This window comes from Diospyros lotus, chromosome 5 (assembly GCF_014633365.1).
Source record: "Diospyros lotus cultivar Yz01 chromosome 5, ASM1463336v1, whole genome shotgun sequence".
NCBI classification, from domain to species: domain Eukaryota; kingdom Viridiplantae; phylum Streptophyta; class Magnoliopsida; order Ericales; family Ebenaceae; genus Diospyros; species Diospyros lotus.
The window spans coordinates 41,806,106-41,825,246 of record NC_068342.1 but is presented as its reverse complement, the minus strand read 5'-3'; the positions used below and the strand labels follow the sequence as shown (position 1 = coordinate 41,825,246).

Below are 19,141 nucleotides of genomic sequence, written 5' to 3'. Positions count from 1 at the left end.
CATGGTAACTTTAGGCACCCAAGACTACGGGTACCCACCCCTTATTTTTTTATCGCACCTTCCTTACATTACATTGCACCCCTCTTGTTTTTGTGCCGTATTCCCAAGGTACCAATACCCTTGAGAACCATATCAGCCCCTTGTTTGTTCGTATTTCTCTGATGACTCCATCCTCTGTTTGTAAGTAGTCTTTAAAAAATTATTTAAAAAAATGAAAAATAGGACTTAAATGTAAAATTCCTCAATCAGCAATTTTTCCATCTCAGATGATATTTTCCACCCATTTCTCCCCATTTTCTTGGATGACAAACAACAAGGACAGCTTTCCCTTTCTTCACTGCATCCGCACCCTCCAAATCCAAATCCTTATGGGAAAGTAGTCTACACATTCCTAGTTATATTCTAAGAAATCAAAATATATTAGCATAAACTAATCCCATAAGGCCATAACTGCATCTCCAGCCATTCATTTTCTTACATAGACCTGCAAATAAGAGTAACAAAAATTCACACTTTGGGGATTACATCAATATGGCAACTGAATGGCCTAGGATCCACTTTGCTGCCCTTAAATTTCTGTGGTGTGAGCCACAATAGGTAGGCCGGCCATATGAGATGATGCAACATTTATAGATCAACATTTTATAAAACAAGTCCCAGAAAGCATATAGTTATATTAACATCTCATAAACAAATCCATAAACTCTATATGAGGTCCATAAACCCTATGTTACAGGTACTATCGAAACTGAAGCCAATTGCTGGAATAGATAGATACATAAAGGGCAGAGTTCAGATGTTCCCAGCATGATTGCATTCCCCCGGTAGAATTGGCGTCGAAAGTCACAGTTCATGCCATCAGATTTACAGCACCCTCCAAAATGCTTCTCGCTGTTGTTTATATTACCTAACTCTCTTCTGCAGAGGTATGCAAGAAAGCAGATTAAGTAAAGAATAACAAGTCAATGCCAAGGCACATAGGGCATTGCGGTTAAATGGGCTATAGGAATGCCAGGGCCTCACTTCATGTAGCAATTGTTTACCAATCAAGATTGCATCATCCTGCCTATTTCTATGACTATTGGAAAGAAGGGACATGGATTTTTAATTTTCAATGTTTGACCCAATAATGCTTTAGATTTTCTCGATAGTTTCCAACAATTCTTGAACAAAAAAGCTTCTATCTACAAATTTTCATTCATTGTATTCATCATGTAAACACTACAAGTGATGTTGCATAAACATTGCACATATATACTACATAAATGTCTTATGTATCATGTACAAGATGGCAACCTGTGTCCCATTGATAATGAAGGCTAATAACACAACCACTGCCTAACCACATCCAATCATTTGGAAAATCATTTTTTTTTTTTTCCCTCTATTAGTTACTTCTAAAATCATTGAAAACATGACACATGTATATTACATAAGATGTCTTACAAATCATGTATTGGATGACAACCTGGTTCTCATTGATAACGATAGTCTAATAACACAACTACTGCCTAACCACAGAAAATTCTTTTATTTTTTTTCTCTCTACAAGTTATTTTAAAAATCATTCCATAGAAATTACCACAAGCAAGCTGCAAGCAACTTGATGTCATTGAGAAAAAGGAACAGGTGGCCAGATGAGCGTTTGGTTCAAGACAAAATGACAATCAATCTTCACTGCTATCAATGAGCACTACTCTGCATGCTAAATAAGACAAGTTTGAAGATAACTACGAAGTGACGAGACCACCCCAGCAAATTTTAAAATCCAAATCAAAGTATTTGAGCCTCTAAACCATATTACATTTTTAATTTGAAAGTTAAAAAGAGTATCTGAATAAACCTCACAGTTGCCCAGCAGATGGCAATTAAAGAAAAAGGTGCACCAGGAATTAGAAGACAAGGAAAAAAGGAAAGACCTATTAAACAACACAAATAATTTGTTGAACACGAGTAAATCATCTAACTCACCCTTTCAATCACCATTCCAGGGAAGTTTTCCCAGATCGCCCACAAATCCAGAATCTCTAGATATTTTATCAACTAACTCATCAGCCCCCAACAAGAGAGATTTAACAGGATCCCGAGATGTGATTTTGCATAATGACTCAAAACAAGCTAATACAAATAGTCAGAATATATCAGCAAATTTAAAGAAAACAAAACTTTACACAAATTTGACTGACCAAAGTTATCACATTTTCGCCTGATCACTCATTTAGCAAATCCTGGGCAATGACTATGCTAACTCTCTTATGTGTTCTTCAGATTCAGGCTTTAAGTGCATTGCTAAAGCATTCAACCTTCATATAGGAATTTAGTGACTGCAGTCCTGAACTAAAACCCAAATTTATAGACATAACGCACTAGTATCAAAGTCCACAATCAACACTAAAAAATAATTGGTAATTATTATCAGTCCTTGCATGCTAGAGGAGCTTTTTTGGGCAAAATGGAATACAGGGAAGGGAGAAGGACATGCATTGGGAACATCTGCAACTAGACAATTCCAGTGGACATGTCTACTGGAAGTAAAAAGAAAAAGGAAAGCTTCTTTGCTGGAGATGGCATCCAAACAATAATTTTATCTCAACCCTCTGTACACTCTATGGGACTCAAGAAGATTGAAAAATCAGTAAAAATTCTGCTTTAACTAGTTCACTTCAGGCATGAGTTAACCTATTTGCTTAATCAATCAGTTGGTTTAGTATGGGATCTGAAAAGATGCACAAATTTCTCCACCACTCTAGATGCACATACAATCATGTCTCAAACAGAAAGTTAAAATCTGACCTTCCCTGTTTGAGAATAACAGATACCAGAAGATAGCTACTAAAACTCTTTTTGTGCCAGCTAATATCATTTTGTACATCTTCTGCCTAAATGATTAACTCATGTTATGTATGCAATAGAGTGTAGCAATAAGCAGTAACTGAAACAAAGTTCTTTTCAAGTAATTAACTCTTTGAAAATCAAATCCAGTCCTCACCAAACAAAATAAAATCAAACATAAAAACCCTAATTCATTTTTGTACATAAACATCATCAAAAAATTGAGTTCTCTATCCATATTTTTAAATCAAGAGATCAAATCAAAACCAACAATTATATTTATTATGCTCATGCACAAACAGATTTCTTGATGTTGGCATTTTATATAGAATTTCTTCATCATATTCACCATCATTAGTCATATGTTGATCTACGCCGGCAGTTTTTTTGTAGACAAACTAAGTTCCTGTTAGGGGGTAACTTTGATACACTTTGTTAGGATCAGATCAAGACATCACACACAGAAATCAAGAGAAAAACAAGACACAAAAAATTTAATGTGATGCCTCAATGCCTAAAATGCCATCACAAGTGGATAATCCAATAATCAGTAATCTTTCACAGAGAAACTACAAAACCCTCCCTCACAGTTTTTGCACTGAGAAAACTAAAAACCCTCACAATCCTCTCTAATCCAGATAACTAGCATCAAACCGGGGACTCTGCTTATCTAGTTGTGGGACTCTCTAGATACACAATCACAATAACATGGCTACATCATCTCACAACTTACTGGTGTGATTCACTAACAATTGAACTAGAGGTGCCTATTTATAGGTAAAAACTCCAACTAGATTAGGTCTCTAATACCCATTCACAATCTGATTGGGTGTTATTTGAAAGATCATATCTCCATCATATATGAATTTTAGGAGTTATCCAACAATTCCTCCATTGACTCAAATTCTCGACCATAGCCAATCTATATCTCGATCAATTGAGCTTGGAACACACGTGGGGGGACAAATCCATGCAACCCTAAAAACAAGTCAGGTAAAACATACCCAAAAGAAATCATGTTGACTCAATCAGCCTCTAGCTGGTGCATCCCTTCTTCAAGTTTCCTGTTGAGTGTCTTCTTTACTGGTGGCTTGCTTCCTCCCTTCACCCACAGCCTCCCAACAATTGCAGTTGCAACAGCGACAGAAACATCTTCTGCAATGGCAGTGGCACCTTCTTCAATCAACTTCTGTGACCTGAATCTCTCCTCTCCCAATGGGCAGCCACAACTTCACACTGAATCCAACATAAATGGGTCAAGCTAATCTTCTTCTCCAATGATGATGGATCCACAGAGGCATACAGGGGTCTTCCAACAGTGGCAGGGTGACAGATGGCTCCAAAACAGGGTCTCTTCTCTGGTGTTGGCAACGGAACCCCCCTTCTTCACTAGTTCTTCAGATCGATGGTGGTGAAGGGGTAAGCCAATTAGATCCAACAATGACAGGCCAGTCTACTTCTTCAGTGGGTGATGCAGGCTTCTGTAATCTGCTGGGCACCCACATGGGTTTTATCCTCCCTTTGGTCACCTCAAAGATGGTAAAGCAGCACTGACAACAAGCCCCCCCTTTGGCAAACATCGCAGCAACAACAACAATGCTCAAGAAACTTCCCACAGTGGCAGTGGGGTCAGCTGGCACCTCTCTTCTTGAATCAACATGGATCTCCTCTTCACCAATAATCTCCTTCAACAACTAAAAAAACAGTGGTGGCGAGCTCTCTAATTGGTTGGGTGTCTTTCAACTATGGTGACAACAGGACTCCAACAACCAGTACTACTCTTCTCTGGTGAGTTGTAGTAGCATGCTCCTCCCTCAGTGGCGGTAAGAAGGCATGCAGGTCTCCCCCCAGCAGCCTCCTCCTTTAGGTGGTGACTTTAGCCAACCATGGCTTCTCTAGGACTAAACCCTATTTTGAATTTTCTTTTTTGTGTAAATTTTCTCTCCACCAAAGGAATTTATGTATCATGCGATCCTAAAACAACCAAAGCTCTTGTACCACTCATTAGGGGCTAACTAATACCCCCTTGTTAGGATTGGATCACGCACATAGAAATCAAGAGAAAACAAGATAGAGAATTTAACGTTGTTTGACCTTAATCTCTACGTACATGATACCACCACAAGAGGATAATCTATTAATCAGTAGTTTCGAATGAAAAAACCATGAAATCCTCCCACACAATTTTTTCACAGACAAAACTAAAAACAGCAATAGCCCTCTCTAATCTAAATAATTGGTCGTACTCCCTTTGTGGACTTTGCTTCTCTTTGGACACAACCACAATAATTTGGCTACATCATCTCATATATTACTAGTGTGGTACATCAACAACTAAACTAGGGGTGCCTACATCACGACCCAATCCCATATTGGTAGTCGTGGGGAGGTCTTGGGTATATTAGTTGGTTCCATGAGCCCATAAGTTACTTTCAACTTGCACTTTTGGGTGAGAACTTGTTGTGTTACAAGTGGTATCAAAGCTAACCTAAGACCATTATTGCGTGGGTGCGGGCTAGGAAAGTGTTTTTGAGTCTAACTTGGTCAGATTGATTGTTATGGGATTTCTGGTCTGGTGAGGACACCAGGCATCAAAGGAGGAGAGTTTGTTACAACCCAATCCCACATCGATAGTTTGTTAAGGAGGTTTTGGGTATATTACTTAGTTCCACGAGCCCATAAGCCACCTACAACTAGCACTTTTGGGTAAGGATTGGTGGTGCTACAAGTTGTATCAAAGTCAATCAAAGACCACGCGTGGATGCAAGCTAGGAAAGTATTCTGAATCTTATTTGGGCCAAATTGATTGACATCGGATTTTTGATCTGGCAAGGACATCAGGTATTAAACAAGAGGAGGTTTCCATGACCCAATCCCAAATTGATAGTCTACTGGAGAGGTCTTAGATATATTACTTGGTTCCATGATCCCATAACGACCATGTGGGTATGGATCAGGAAAGTGTTTTGAATCTGACTTGGGTCAGATTAATTGATATGGGATTTCTAGTCCGGCAAGGATACTAGGTATTAAAGGAGGGGAGTGTGTCACAACCCAATCACACATTAATAGTGTACTGGAGAGGTCTTAGATATATTACTTGGTTCCATGAGCCCATAACTACAACGTGGGTGCAGGTCTTGAAAGCATTTTGAATCTAACTTGGGTCAAATTTATCAATAGGGGATTTCTGGCTTGACAAGTCAAATTCATACCACTTTCCTGGCCCACACCCACCTGATAATGGTCCTGGGTTAGCTCTATACCACTTGTAACACCATGGGTCCTCACCCAAAATAGCTAGTTGAAGGTGACTTATGGACTCATGGGACCAAATAATATACCTAAAACCTCCCCAATAGACTAACGATATGGGATTGGGTCATAACAGCCTATTTATAGGCAAAAACTCCAACTCGATTAAGTCTCTAATACCTATCCCTATCCCATATTCGCAATCAGATTGAATTTTATCTTAGAGACTCTATAACCATCAGATATGAATTTGAGGAGTTATCTAAAGTCCCTCGAGTATTGGATCATATATACATGATCTAATATTTATGTATATAATAACCTGTCCAAGCTCAAACTTTTTACAAGGTAATACAATACTCGAAGGATTCAGAATTTACCACAAATTCGATGGGACTTGAGCTCCAAAGCAAAGGAAGCACAATATTGATTAAAGATGGGAATCCCTGGATAAACCACCATCCAGTATGTTAAGTTGTCCAGATATTTTGGATTTACAGGTTGAACACATATAACCAACTGAATCTGACTGGGTGTCCGAGTCAACGGCTTCATGGTTGAACTCTTTACTGCACCACACACAGACAGTTGTGAACTGGTGCCTCCCAGAATGGTTTGGCATGGATGGTTCTGATTCAATTCTATCTGAAGAATCCAATCCCTTTCCAGTTCCGTCATCATCTACTAGATGCATCGGTATACCTGGCAGATATGATGATTCTTGTTCATTCAGAAAACTGAACTTCAGAGAGTCTGCATAATCCAATGCCAGATCATCAAAGCTGGTTATATGGTAAACCCTCTGATCAACAGTACAAAATTCATCTTCTCCCTGTCATTACATAGCCAAAAATAAATTCCTCAGGCATACCAAGGGTAAGCATGCCAATGAAAAAGGAGGCATGTCCTACTACCATATTTGTTGAAGGAATCACTAATCAACAACTAGGAATTCACCCTGCACTCTATAAGTTTGCTAAGAAAAGGTTAAGAGAACTGTGAAGGAGAAAAACACCTTTATTTCCTTCCTACCATGTCCACAGATTTTTCATTTTGGAACTATTCAGGATCACAACCTCAGGCAGGAAATGCAAAATCCTTTGTTCTGAATTTTATAGATAGGCCAGTGAAAGTAAGATTACAATCTAATAGAGAAACAATCTCGAGGGAGAAAGATATATTAGAAAAAAAACTATTTTGCAATCTTAGGTAGTTTGGGGAATCAAAAAAGGGCAACAAACAATGTTCTTGAACAAGGCAAAAACAACAATATCAAATTGTATATCTCTCAATTTTTTTGATATTTTCAGAATCAGATAAAATTTTGAATACCTTATCTGAGAAAGCAGTAAATGAGGGAAAGCAGGGTGTTGGCTGTGTCGCTGCTGTTGAAGAAGCAGCAGCCCCACTCTGATTGGCAATTTCATTGGCAATTTGACCTGATGTCCCTCTTTGCACATCATCGCTTGGTGTAAGTTTTCTGTTCCTGCAAGTTTTTCTTTCACTGTCTCCATTTTTTTCTGCTTCATCATGTTTTTGATGCTCAAGAGTGCCAGTGCAGAAGACACTCAAATGTTTCTCAACATGAGAAATTTGATCGCTGTTCATTGCTTCACAATCAGTCATTACACAGTCGATCCCATGCTTGTTAAAGCTTTGATCTGGTGTACTCTTGGTCTTGCAAGTTTCCATTTTCAGCTCGTTATGACCAGAACTGGCAGCACCAGTATCTGGAGTAGAAACTCCTTTCAGTTTGTCGGATGAGGAAATCTTGGCTTTATCATGAAATTCAGCAAAGGTAGTCTCCAAAATAGTATTGTGGGCAACTTCAACCAAAGCATCCATTTTAGAGATCCTTGATGGCAATGCATTGTGAGGAGGAGGTTGAATGTTCTTCTGAACCACAGTCTGAACTGGCAATTCTCCAGAACTTCCATTGTCATTCCTTGTATGGATTCCCACGTTGGTGTGAAGACTCTGCCTTTCCTGAAATCCCTTCTGCAAGATCCCACTTTCACATTCTTTAGGTATCAGATTTTCCCCCGTTGACAAACCAAGGTTGTACCTCCTCGTAATCCTCTGGTGAAATGACATCAGATGCCTCACAAAGGAGTTCCCTTCATTAAAGGTCATGTTACATTTGTCACACTCAAAAAGATGCTGAACTTGAACCTCGGGCAGATTATCAATTCCCCTCGAATCAAAACCCTTCTCTTGTACAATAGGTATAGACGGACTGGGTAAGATTGAACTGGGATTGCTTTCTCTCTTTACATCATCATTTTTGTGAACAAAACCTGCACGCTGTTGCACATCATACAAATTTAATCAGGCAAAGTTTTAATGGGACAAAACTGACAGATATAATGTACTACTAGACTTACTTCTTCAGAACCCACACCATGAACTTGCTGATTGTCGCCCTCCGGCTGAGTCAATGATTCGCTTGCACCACTAATCCCAACATAAGACTGAAAGAACGAAGAAACCTCTTTGCACGACAGAAACTGTTCTCCATCGGGGCTGAAAAGTACCAAGTAAACTACAATATATCAGGCCCCAAAAGCAAATGACAGGGGAAGTAGGAAGAGTTATCTGAGAGTACAAAAATGAATGAACAATATGGAAAAAGCAATAATCAGGTAAGCAAATCAATTAAAACTAAAAGCAGCTTTAATTTTACATATATTGTTCCTGTTGTGAAAGAAGTGTTCAGAAAAACATGGCAGAAAATTGTGAATGGCCCTTTGCAAAAACAATGTTCTAAGCAACTGATGTAAACCATACAGCCCAGAAGAGTGCCAATACTAAATGGTCCAGGCCCTCAAAGCTAGAGATTTTGTTACTCTTGGTTGAGTATACACCATTCCACTCACAACATAAAGTGCAATTTGATTTCTAACAAGAAATATATACGTTTCAAAAGAATAGAAACCAAACCAAAGAGCAGTAGCCTAATTAGTTATATATGTTAAATAGAGATCCATCATTAATTTTTATGAGAATCACATGCATATTTTTCAACCCATCCTGCAGAACGGTACACGAGCATAAAGAAATATGCTACATGGTAGAGAGCCCTAAAAGGACATACAACTAATTTATATGCATTGAGAATTTGAGAACTAAATCCCGATTTCAGTAAATTGTGTTGTAATGAAACAAGTACAACTACATTGGATGAACAAGTGCATGCATTACTTAAAATGCCACCAGTCAAACGTGTTCAAAGTCCTGCTTGTTAATTAAAACAATGATGATCCATTAATCTAAGGTTGGGATTATACCTAGATTAGACAATGCATTTAATATCTGTGTATCTACAAATGCTAGTCCTATCTGGTAATATCCTTCCCATGTGACAAGGACAAATACCTAAAGCACTATGTAGTTATCGTGGGGTGAAGAGAACAGCATGCCATTCACTCCTCCCCTTGAAAAGAATCTATAGATGAGCACCAAATTTTATCCTTACAAAGATGATGGATGGTCCCTGTGGATCTAAAGCAGAATGTCACTCTCCATTGACTATACTCAATTTACCTTCCCTTGCACTCATACACTCCACCTAAGCATATTACTCCCTAAAAATTTCCCCCAAGTGTTGGACTATCTTACTTCCAAAGCATAGGCCAAGAGCAAGGCCTAAGGCCTAAGGACTATCTCAACTTAGGACCTCCAGGGATACTTGTACCCCTCAAGAGTCAGTTTAGCACTTTTGGGTGAGGACCATGGTGTTACAAGTGGTATTAGAGCTAACCCAAAACCATTACTAGGTGAATGCAAGCCAAGAACGTGTTTGAGAGTAACTTAAGTACGCCACATGTAACACATGTATGAATTGCTGCAAACCAGATTCATGGAAAACGACATCAATATAGAACCCAACTAACAAATTTAATAGCAAATTTTGGTGTCCAAGCAATTGGCTTGCTGTTTAAACTTTCCCAATTGAAATAACTAAGATATTATATAGGGCATAATTTCCAATAAAGCACATTGATTCATTATTGGGCTAACTAGGTAAAACAAAAACCTTCAAGATTAAAGAATTTGTTACCATAATTGGTAATAAAGACCAATTTTACCAAATGAGTGACTGAAAATATTTCCTAAAGTGAAACTCAATGCCTTTTAATGGACTCATGGTTCTTAAGCACAAGTACAGTTTGAAGTTATAGGGATGAAATTGAAGTTACAGAAATATCTACTTCATTGAAATCATGGTTCCCTCCACAATTTAAAATGATATCACAAGAGCATCCACAACTTCAATAAATGTCCTTGCATGGACTTGTGAGTCCATAGACGTCCTTAGATGAACTATGGTTCAATGGATGTTTTTGCATGACCTTGTGTTTTGTAACATTATGGTCCTCACTTAAAAGTAGTACCTGAAGGTGACTCATGGGTTAATGGGACTAAATAATATAGGATAAATTTGCCTCAGAGCCCCTTTGGTTTGGGCAATTTGTATGGAGACTTCCTGTGGCTGCTTTTTGTCTGCATAGATCCTTACGGTTTTCATTTTTTGTAGTGACACCTACCTGGTTTTGGCATTAACAACGTTAGTTTGTTGTTAGACGACATAGATTTTACTTCTTGATTGACTACACTTAACTCATTTGGGTTAAAGTTAGAAAAAATAAAAGAAAAAAAAAATTGTAGGTATCACTTTCAGAGTTACATAGGGGGGAGAAAGATTCAACCCCCAAGTTTGGATTCTATATACACAACTCTAAGATCGATATGTCAAAACACAATTCTTCAAGTCTACGTAATGCTTCTATTCCCACTAAGAAATTGATTTCCATAAAAATCTATATAAACTCATGCAGACCAGATTTTCAAACTATCCATAAAAGTCTATTCATCTGCTTCACCAATATTCAAACCCTTCAAAGCTTCTGCATTTGCCACACACAAGAACATAATTGTTCAATTCTTTTTTCGTTGAAGCTCCCTCCCTCCCTCCCTCCGTAAAGCGGCCATGTCGGTCTGGTACTAAATTTCAGAGAAGTTCCTCGCTTCTTCTCTCAATTGGAGGCTGATTGCTGCCTTCATCAACAGCGATAGCGGCAAGCCTCTACAGATATATATGTATATACAAGCATCATGGGTTGGATGGTAGGTTCACTTTGGTTGAGCAACCAATCTCACTATAGACACTGCTCAATCGTCTCTAAGGACTCAGCAATGAGAATTGCACAGTCAAGCCCTCTCAATTGAGGAATTTATCACCTTAATTTGGGAAAATTTTGGCTTAGATCAGTTATCTCTTGTTCTTCTGAGATGGTCCTTCAGTACTTGGAAGCCATTTTGCTAAGTAAATCTTGGAAGTTGAAGCTCTAATTATCGAGATTTTGATGAAGGATCTTTAGGAGTTTTTCTGTTTTGCTGAACCCCATCTCAGCTGGGTTCAACAGCGACACCAGCCACCATAAGCCACAGTCTATGACATTTTTTTTATTTTTTGTAAGCAAATTTTTAAAGCCTAAGTCTTGGTTTGGTTAAATCTAACCTAATTTGAGTTTAACTAACAGGTTATTAATGGAGGAGGTGCCGCTGGAAAAAATGAAAACGATAAGGATCTCCAAGAACAGAAGTAAACCATAGGGGTCTCTTTGCAAATGGCCCAAACAACAAGGGATCTAGAGGCAATTTACCCAATAATATACTCAAGATTTCCCCAATAGACTATCAATGTGAGATTGGGACGTGCCAAATTACCCTTTTTTAATTCCTAGCATCATTGCCAAACCAAAAATTCGTACCTCAATCTAACAAAAACCAATCTCAAAACACTTTCCTAGCGTGTACCCACGTGGTAATGGTGGTAATGGTCCTAGGTTGGCATTGATACCACTTGTAACACCATAGGTCTCCACCCAAAAGCACTAATTAAAAGTGGCTTACGGGGTTCATGGGACCAAATAATATATCCAAAGCCTCCCCAATAAACAAACGATGTGAGATTGGGTTGTGACTACTTTGCCGAATGCAATAGGCTGGAAAATCTTTTTTCAACCCACAGTTTTTTGTAACAGGGATCGTCCACAAACCATTTTTTGGAAAGGAAAACAAACTCCAAGATATAACCACTATCTTCATTAATAAGATTCAAAATTTAGTTCGATCTTTAAACCTAGATTTTAGCAAATGCTACAAGTGTCACCATCCACATGACTAAAATTCTTGGGAAGGATCAGATTATAGTTAGCAGTAAGATCACTTGAATTTACTCAAACAACTCTCAAGCTTTTAACATTAAAAATTCAGCTTAATGTGATCATGAGTTCTAAAAGTCATCCTAATTAAAATGCCACTTTTAAGAACCAACATGTGCAAAATAAGAGTATAAATGGGATGAGGAAATTACAGTAGATGTGTAACTATATAAGGAAAGACAGAATTAGAAATTAGATGGTTTGAATATGTGAGAAGAAGACTAATAAACACACCTATTAGGCTAATGGATAGAATGGAAGAAATGAGTAGAACAAGAGGTAATGGAAGACCAAAGAAAGTTTGGTGAAAAACCATTATACATGACATGGAGTACAATGGCCTTATGGGAGATACGAACATGGATGGAGATAGCTTAAAAGCTAAAATTCATGTAATTAACCCCGTCTAGCAAGATTAAGGCTTGTGATAGGTTGCTCTTTGTTATCAAGGGTTCCCATGCCAACAAGCAGCTTTGACAACACAATAAGTCTTACAAAAAGGCCAAACTGAGTTTATTGAGAATAACTTAAGCTAAGAAGCATAAACAAGTAGTATATGAAGGTGCCATACCAACACTCATGTTGGACACAACATTGGTCAAAAACTTTCCTAACTTGCAATGCATACCTGACAATATGTTAGGGCACCTTGGTGGTGCATCACTTTAGCATATTAAAATTTCATCATAAGCTATAAAAATAAGTTTAAAATAAATTATAAAAAAAAAATGTGAACATACATTTGTTAGTCCTTTCTCCTCTAAACATTTTTTAAGCATTTTTTACTTTGGTAGCAACAATAAGGTTGATCCTTTGAGATTGTAAAGTTACGGATTCAAGTTGTAGAAACATCCTCTTTGTAAAGCAAGGGTAAGTTGCAAACAAGAATGATCCTTGCAAAGCAAGAACCTCATACACTAAGAAAAAAAAATTATCCACTCTAAATCTCTCAACCAAGACTCATTTTCTTCCAAGCTAAAAGAACGCATTCCCATCAACCAATTAATCCTTTATTGGGATTAATCAAGAGATCAATCGAAGCTTAAGTAAAACTTACTACGAAAGAGCCTTATATTTATGTTTGAAAAACTAAAATGAGTGCTTTACTAAATTTCTTGAATGATTACAAGAAACTAGTATTGGTTTTCTAATATATATAACATGAAACCAAATATTTGATTGCGTGATTGTTGCTATTAAATATTCAACATGACCCTAGAAAAGCAAGGAGCCTTATCCACTAGGGACACCCTTGGCAAGACAAACCAAAGAGGGCAAGCCTTGGTAGCAATGGTAAGGTTGTTTTCTTGTGATTGGAAGGTCACAGGTTTGAGTTATGAAAATAGTTTTCTGTCCTCAAAAAAAAAGAAGAACAGGAAGATTGCATACAGAAATGACCCTCTAGAACCCTCGCAAAGTAAAAAACATACACTAGGGGGTCATTATGGCAACACAAGCCAATGACAGGTGGTTTATCTTACCTCCAATAAGGAGAACTTGCCCTTCTGCATTCTCCTACACTCCCCTCAACCTCAATAGGATTTCACTAAATTTGTAAATGTTTACTCTTTCTTGATTGTGTTATGCCATTGATAGAATATCCCTTCATACTGATTTTCTTTAGATAACTAATTTTGTGAAGAAGTCCAGATCTAGAAAGGTCTTTAATGGCTCAAACAGAATGCCTTCTTGGCCAACACCTCTTCTCATTTGATATGGGCTCTTCATAGGCAAGAGGCTTGAGCTTTCAATTGTAGCCCTCCAACATGTTCTTCTCTATTCTTCAAATTTTTAAGTCAATCCAAAATTGATGGAGTCTACAAGAAGCATCATCAAATGCACCTTATCTTAACCATGTTAAAGTTAATGGACTATATTCATGATGTCAATTGACCTCTAAAAATCACATTGACAATACAAATCCATGCAAAAGACAAATAAGGCAAAATTTCCTGCCATTCTTGACGCAATCCTCTAGCAAGGGAATTATGAAATAAAGTTCCAACACTGTCTTGATATGGAAAAAATTTCATGAAATGGTAGGGAATGAAGATAATTGATATGATTAGTTTTTGGCATGGTGGTAAGCATTCAATCCTGAAGGTTCCTGGTGGGATCTAACTGATATCAGAGCAGGTTGCGGGTTCAAGTCTCCTCCAGTGAGCTAGGGGGTGGGGGGGATTGTTGGTCCATAGCCATAGCCCCAGCAACTCTGTGAGACTGCCTGTTGAGATCTGGGGATGGGGTTGCAAACCCACAATGTGGATAGGGATAAAGAGTTGCGCCTCTACTAATAGCTATAACTTTTGGCACGGTGGTAAGCGCTCAGTCCTAAAGGTTCCTAGTGGGGTCCAACAGCAAACCCACAATGTGGATAGGGATAAAAAGTGCGCCTTTATTAACAGCTATAGCTTTTAGCACGGTGGTATGCGCTCAATCCTGAAGGTTCCCGGTGGGGTCCAACACTTCTTTGCATGGTTGATATTGTGCATACAACATAGAAACTCAACTAAATGGAGTTTGCAAGGATAAAGGAGAGAAAAAAAAAAAGGTCTATCAAGTTGAAAAAAAATAAGAAATTATGTTAATGGAGGAAATGAAGAGAAAACCTAGGAACTTTTTTTTTTTTTGGCTAGGTAAAAGAGTGGGAAATTGACTCAATGTCACCTTATAAAGGAACCAAAAGGATGGGGAAAAACCATGTTTTGCCCCCCGTCACACTTGAACAGTCTTGTACCCTGCTAGAATCTCATTGCCAACATCATTGGTCTACTGCCACCTAAACCAGTGGACCTTATGGCATGAGATCACCCAGGTACTAGTGAGGTTAGAAATTGCACCCACAATCTTGAACTCACGAGGTAATGTCTTTGACCCTTCCTACTACTAAGCTACCACCTTGATGGTAAAACGCCCTCAAAACATACTAGAATATTAGGAAATTTGAGAGATTGAATAACAATGAAATTAGCCAGACAAACGGCACAATGTCCATGGAATGACAGAAGAAATGGAACTTAGACCAAAGCTTGATTAACTTGCACTTATACCATGGGGAAAACAAAATGAGAACCGATTTCAATTTCTTGAATGATTATAAGAATTTTGAATTTGTGTAGATCTTAAAAAAAATCATAAAAAAAGTATTTGATTCCCTGATGGTAGTTATCGAAAAGAAATAAAATGTTTGATTACTTGATGTTAGCTACCCAATATTCCATTTACTGCTAAAGTTCACTCCAATATTCCAAAAAACAAGTACTCTTTGAATGTGGTGAGATTACAAAACATGATTATTTGTATCTCGCCGCTAATAAGAACAATGCACCATTGGGCATCCTCCCTACTTCCTAGCTCTTGTCAACTGTCTTCATCACCATTTCTTCATAAGTAACTCTTATTTAAATGTGTCAGTTAAAATATTTTTACATAGTGCTTTGTTTCAAAAGATGGTGATTGAATGAAAGAAAAGATAATGATAACCAAGACCAGAATCCTACATCATCATATGATAAATGAAAATTAAAAGAACATACCTTATGTGAAAATAGTTGATAAAGTAATTTCTTCAAATGGTCAGTTGCATAGAAAAGGAAGAAACCAATGCATGCATACTAAGTTAATAGCGGCAACAAATCACTAGACGAAAAGAAATTCATACTGTGAGGAAAATAACATTTACAAAACTTCAGTGACCAGAGAAGGTGCACAATCCTTGCAATCTCGCATCATAAATTAGAAGAACAGAATAATGATTGCTATAATTATTCACATCTATGAAGGGCACATAACACTCTGAACATTCATATTTATGGAAAAAGAGTGAAAGTCTTCATCAAATAGAAATGGATTCATCTGTCCATAAGTCACCAATTCTAGCTTCAAGGAACATAGTTGCTGCCGTCATGGATCAACAAACGTTACACTATTCTGAAGATACCGGTTAACTGCATGAGCATAAAAACTTTCCTCAACCAATCTGAAAAACCTACAATCAGAAAGAAGTTAAGAGCCACAGCACAACAGTGGGGACTCTGACCTATATAACAACAAGCACCATAATCCCAAACATCATTTCGTGCCCGACCATAAGCCAAAGGATTATTTGGCGTGTCAACGTGCAGTAGAAATGTACAATTCTATGAAAAATCAAGCCACAAATTATGAATGAAGCACCACATTCCTGAAGAGCTTACTTATTTAGAAACACAGAAATCCACATGCCAAACCCAACTTCAACAATGAAATAGAGAGATAAATCATAAATGTGTCTACACTGAGATAAATTATTTCAAAGTAACCACGGATAATAATAAAATATTTATATGTGTGAGATCAACAAAGGGAAATCATTATGAGAAGACCACCTTAGGAATCGGCGGCAGATTACGGAGACGCGGCCTTGTCGTCTCTTAAGGCCAAGAATTATCTTCCATCCTTCGGGCAATGCGCCGCCGAGCTCACTGGCCTCGACAATTTTTCTCCTCTTCCTTCGACTGCCCCAAACTCCTCCTAAATTACTCAAAAACCCCAGAAAATCCCCCTGACTCTCCAACCCGACAGTTCTCCTCCTCAACTCCGAGGCGTAAAATTCATCCCCATTTTCCAATGCTTCCAGATCAACAGGCACTCCGTCCTCGTTTACCAACTGCATTTGAACGTCTCCGCCGACCTCCGGGGCCCTGGGCTCCGGTTCCCGCCCTCGCTTCTTAATCTCGCCGACATAGGGAACAATTTGCATGTCCTGCTCGCCTGATCCTACTTGATTATCTACATTCATAGGTTGAGGAAACGCCTCGGAATCGCCGGAAACAACGGCTTGTGGGGATGTAGGGGACGGCTGGACCAATTGACTACTTTCACCTTTTCCAAGAAGCTGTTTTAAGAAATCAACGATTAACTTGTTCTCCGCACGTTCTGCGTCATCCATGGGAAGGTCGGCTAGTCGGCGGCGGTGGCCGACGGCGGAGGACGAGTACGTCGGGCCGTGAGTCGCGGCGCTCTCGTTGAAAATTGAGCGGTCAATTGGAGGCACCACCAAATCGTCTGTGCGGCGGGCGTCGAATGCCGAGTCGGAGCAGAGAGAGAGCGCATGCAGCTCCGACTGTGAGAGTCCGCTCATGTCTATCACGTCCAGGGACTCCAGCTTCACCCCCCGAGCCTGCTTCGGCGGCTCGCTGTTCGACGACACTATCGCCATTTCCGGCGATACCATGGTGTAGGTTGTGGTTCCGGCACGAGAGCGAACCAGATAAAAATCGGAAAACTTGCTGCCAAGAAGAGAAGAAGCAGAGAGAGAAGTGAAACCGCAGCTGAGAAGAAGTGTAGAAGAGAGACAGACAGAGAGAGAGAGAGAGAGAGGCGTTTCAGGACAGATGTCTCGTGTCCGAGGATGGACCGAGTTGAAAAGTGGGATCCACTCTGCTCCTTACGATTTTGTCCCTCTGATCAATTTTGCATAAATTACACTTTACGCCCTTAAAACTAACTGCCATTAGCACTTCCCCCCTTTTATGTCGCAAACAGGGGGACATAATGCCAAATTTTTATTTTTATTTTTATTTTTGTATTTTTTTGATAATTTTTTATTATTTAGATTATATTTTTAAGTCAATTTAATTTATTTATTTTTGTATGAATATTTGAACTTTTTATTATTTTAATTATATCCCTAAACATCTATATTCAAGTAAATTTGACACGTATATTTTGATATACATGAAATATGATATGTATTTTATTCTCTCATTTTATTTTTTATACATAAAAATATAAGAGTTAAATTGATTTTAAAATAAATATTCAATAATGTAATCAAAATAATGAAAAATTCAAGTTATTACACAAAAAAAATATCAAAGTAAATGGCTTAAATTGACACAAAAATTAGGTTCGAAGATATAATAAAAACAACGAAAATTTTTTGTAATTACACAAAAAAATATATAAAAATATAAGAGTAAAATTATAGATTGGTCATGATATAAGTTTACTAAAATTTGTTCTCATAATGAATAATTATTGATTGATATTATTTCTCCAAACTATTGCGTATATCACCCCTAAATTGTATCTCTTTATTATAATTTATTTTGATCAGTGAGGACATATTTGTAAGTTTGTTTTATAAAATTTTTATATTCAATAATATATTGCTTAAAAGAAATAGTCGATATTTGTTGAGTGCACGAAATAAATGACAGGTCGATAGTTATTTGAATCGATAAATTTCACCTTTAGACAACTATAAATGAGAGGTCGACAGCTATTCGAAGGCATAATAGCTGTCCAAGATGATACATTTTATCCATAGACAGCTGTAAAGAGAGAGTTGATAATTATAAAGAGAAATTGACAACTGTCCGAGAGGTGAATTTAACTCCTATAACAACAATAAAAAAAATGTCGACAACTATTTAAGGAGTCAATAGCTATCTAAGAATGTGAATTTCACTCTCGAATAACTATAAACAAAAGGTTGATAGCTCTAAAAAAAGTCCTATTAAATAATTATTAGCCTTTTCTTTTTTGGTCATCGCCTTGAACAACTATCATCATTTTTTTTGTTAACACTAAAGTTTTGTTCATAATATATTAGAAGTTACATTTATTGGTCAATTTGTTCTTAAAATATTCAAATATAGTATTTATTTATAAATCGGAATCATATAATCGTCGTTTGACACGTTCTAAATTTGTTACCAAAAACTAAACAATTTTATAGAGTAATTTTCGATGATCAAAAACAACAAAACCCATTCGAGATAACACATTTTGCATTTTAACAAAATTTGAAAATTAAAACTTGCCTAAAAAATGAATTCATT

At 37.7% G+C, this 19,141-nt stretch overlaps 1 protein-coding gene across 2 annotated transcripts; it reads right to left on the bottom strand.

The window, feature by feature from the left end:
• Nucleotides 1-460: 460 nt before the first annotated feature.
• LOC127802851 (uncharacterized) lies at nt 461-17,697 on the bottom strand. Of its 2 annotated transcripts, XM_052338903.1 has the most exons (5): nt 16,682-17,697; nt 8,472-8,610; nt 7,420-8,391; nt 6,468-6,919; nt 461-918 (listed from the first exon to the last, which is right to left on the bottom strand). In XM_052338903.1, exons 1-4 carry the CDS (start codon nt 17,527-17,529, stop codon nt 6,518-6,520), a joined length of 2,361 nt encoding a protein of 786 aa, XP_052194863.1. In that variant the 5' UTR covers nt 17,530-17,697; the 3' UTR covers nt 461-918; nt 6,468-6,517. The 2 variants fall into 2 exon arrangements, with proteins under 2 accessions (XP_052194863.1, XP_052194864.1); XM_052338904.1 differs by lacking the exon at nt 6,468-6,919 and having other exon boundaries at nt 466-918; nt 16,682-17,695.
• Between the last annotated feature and the right edge of the window lie 1,444 nt (nt 17,698-19,141).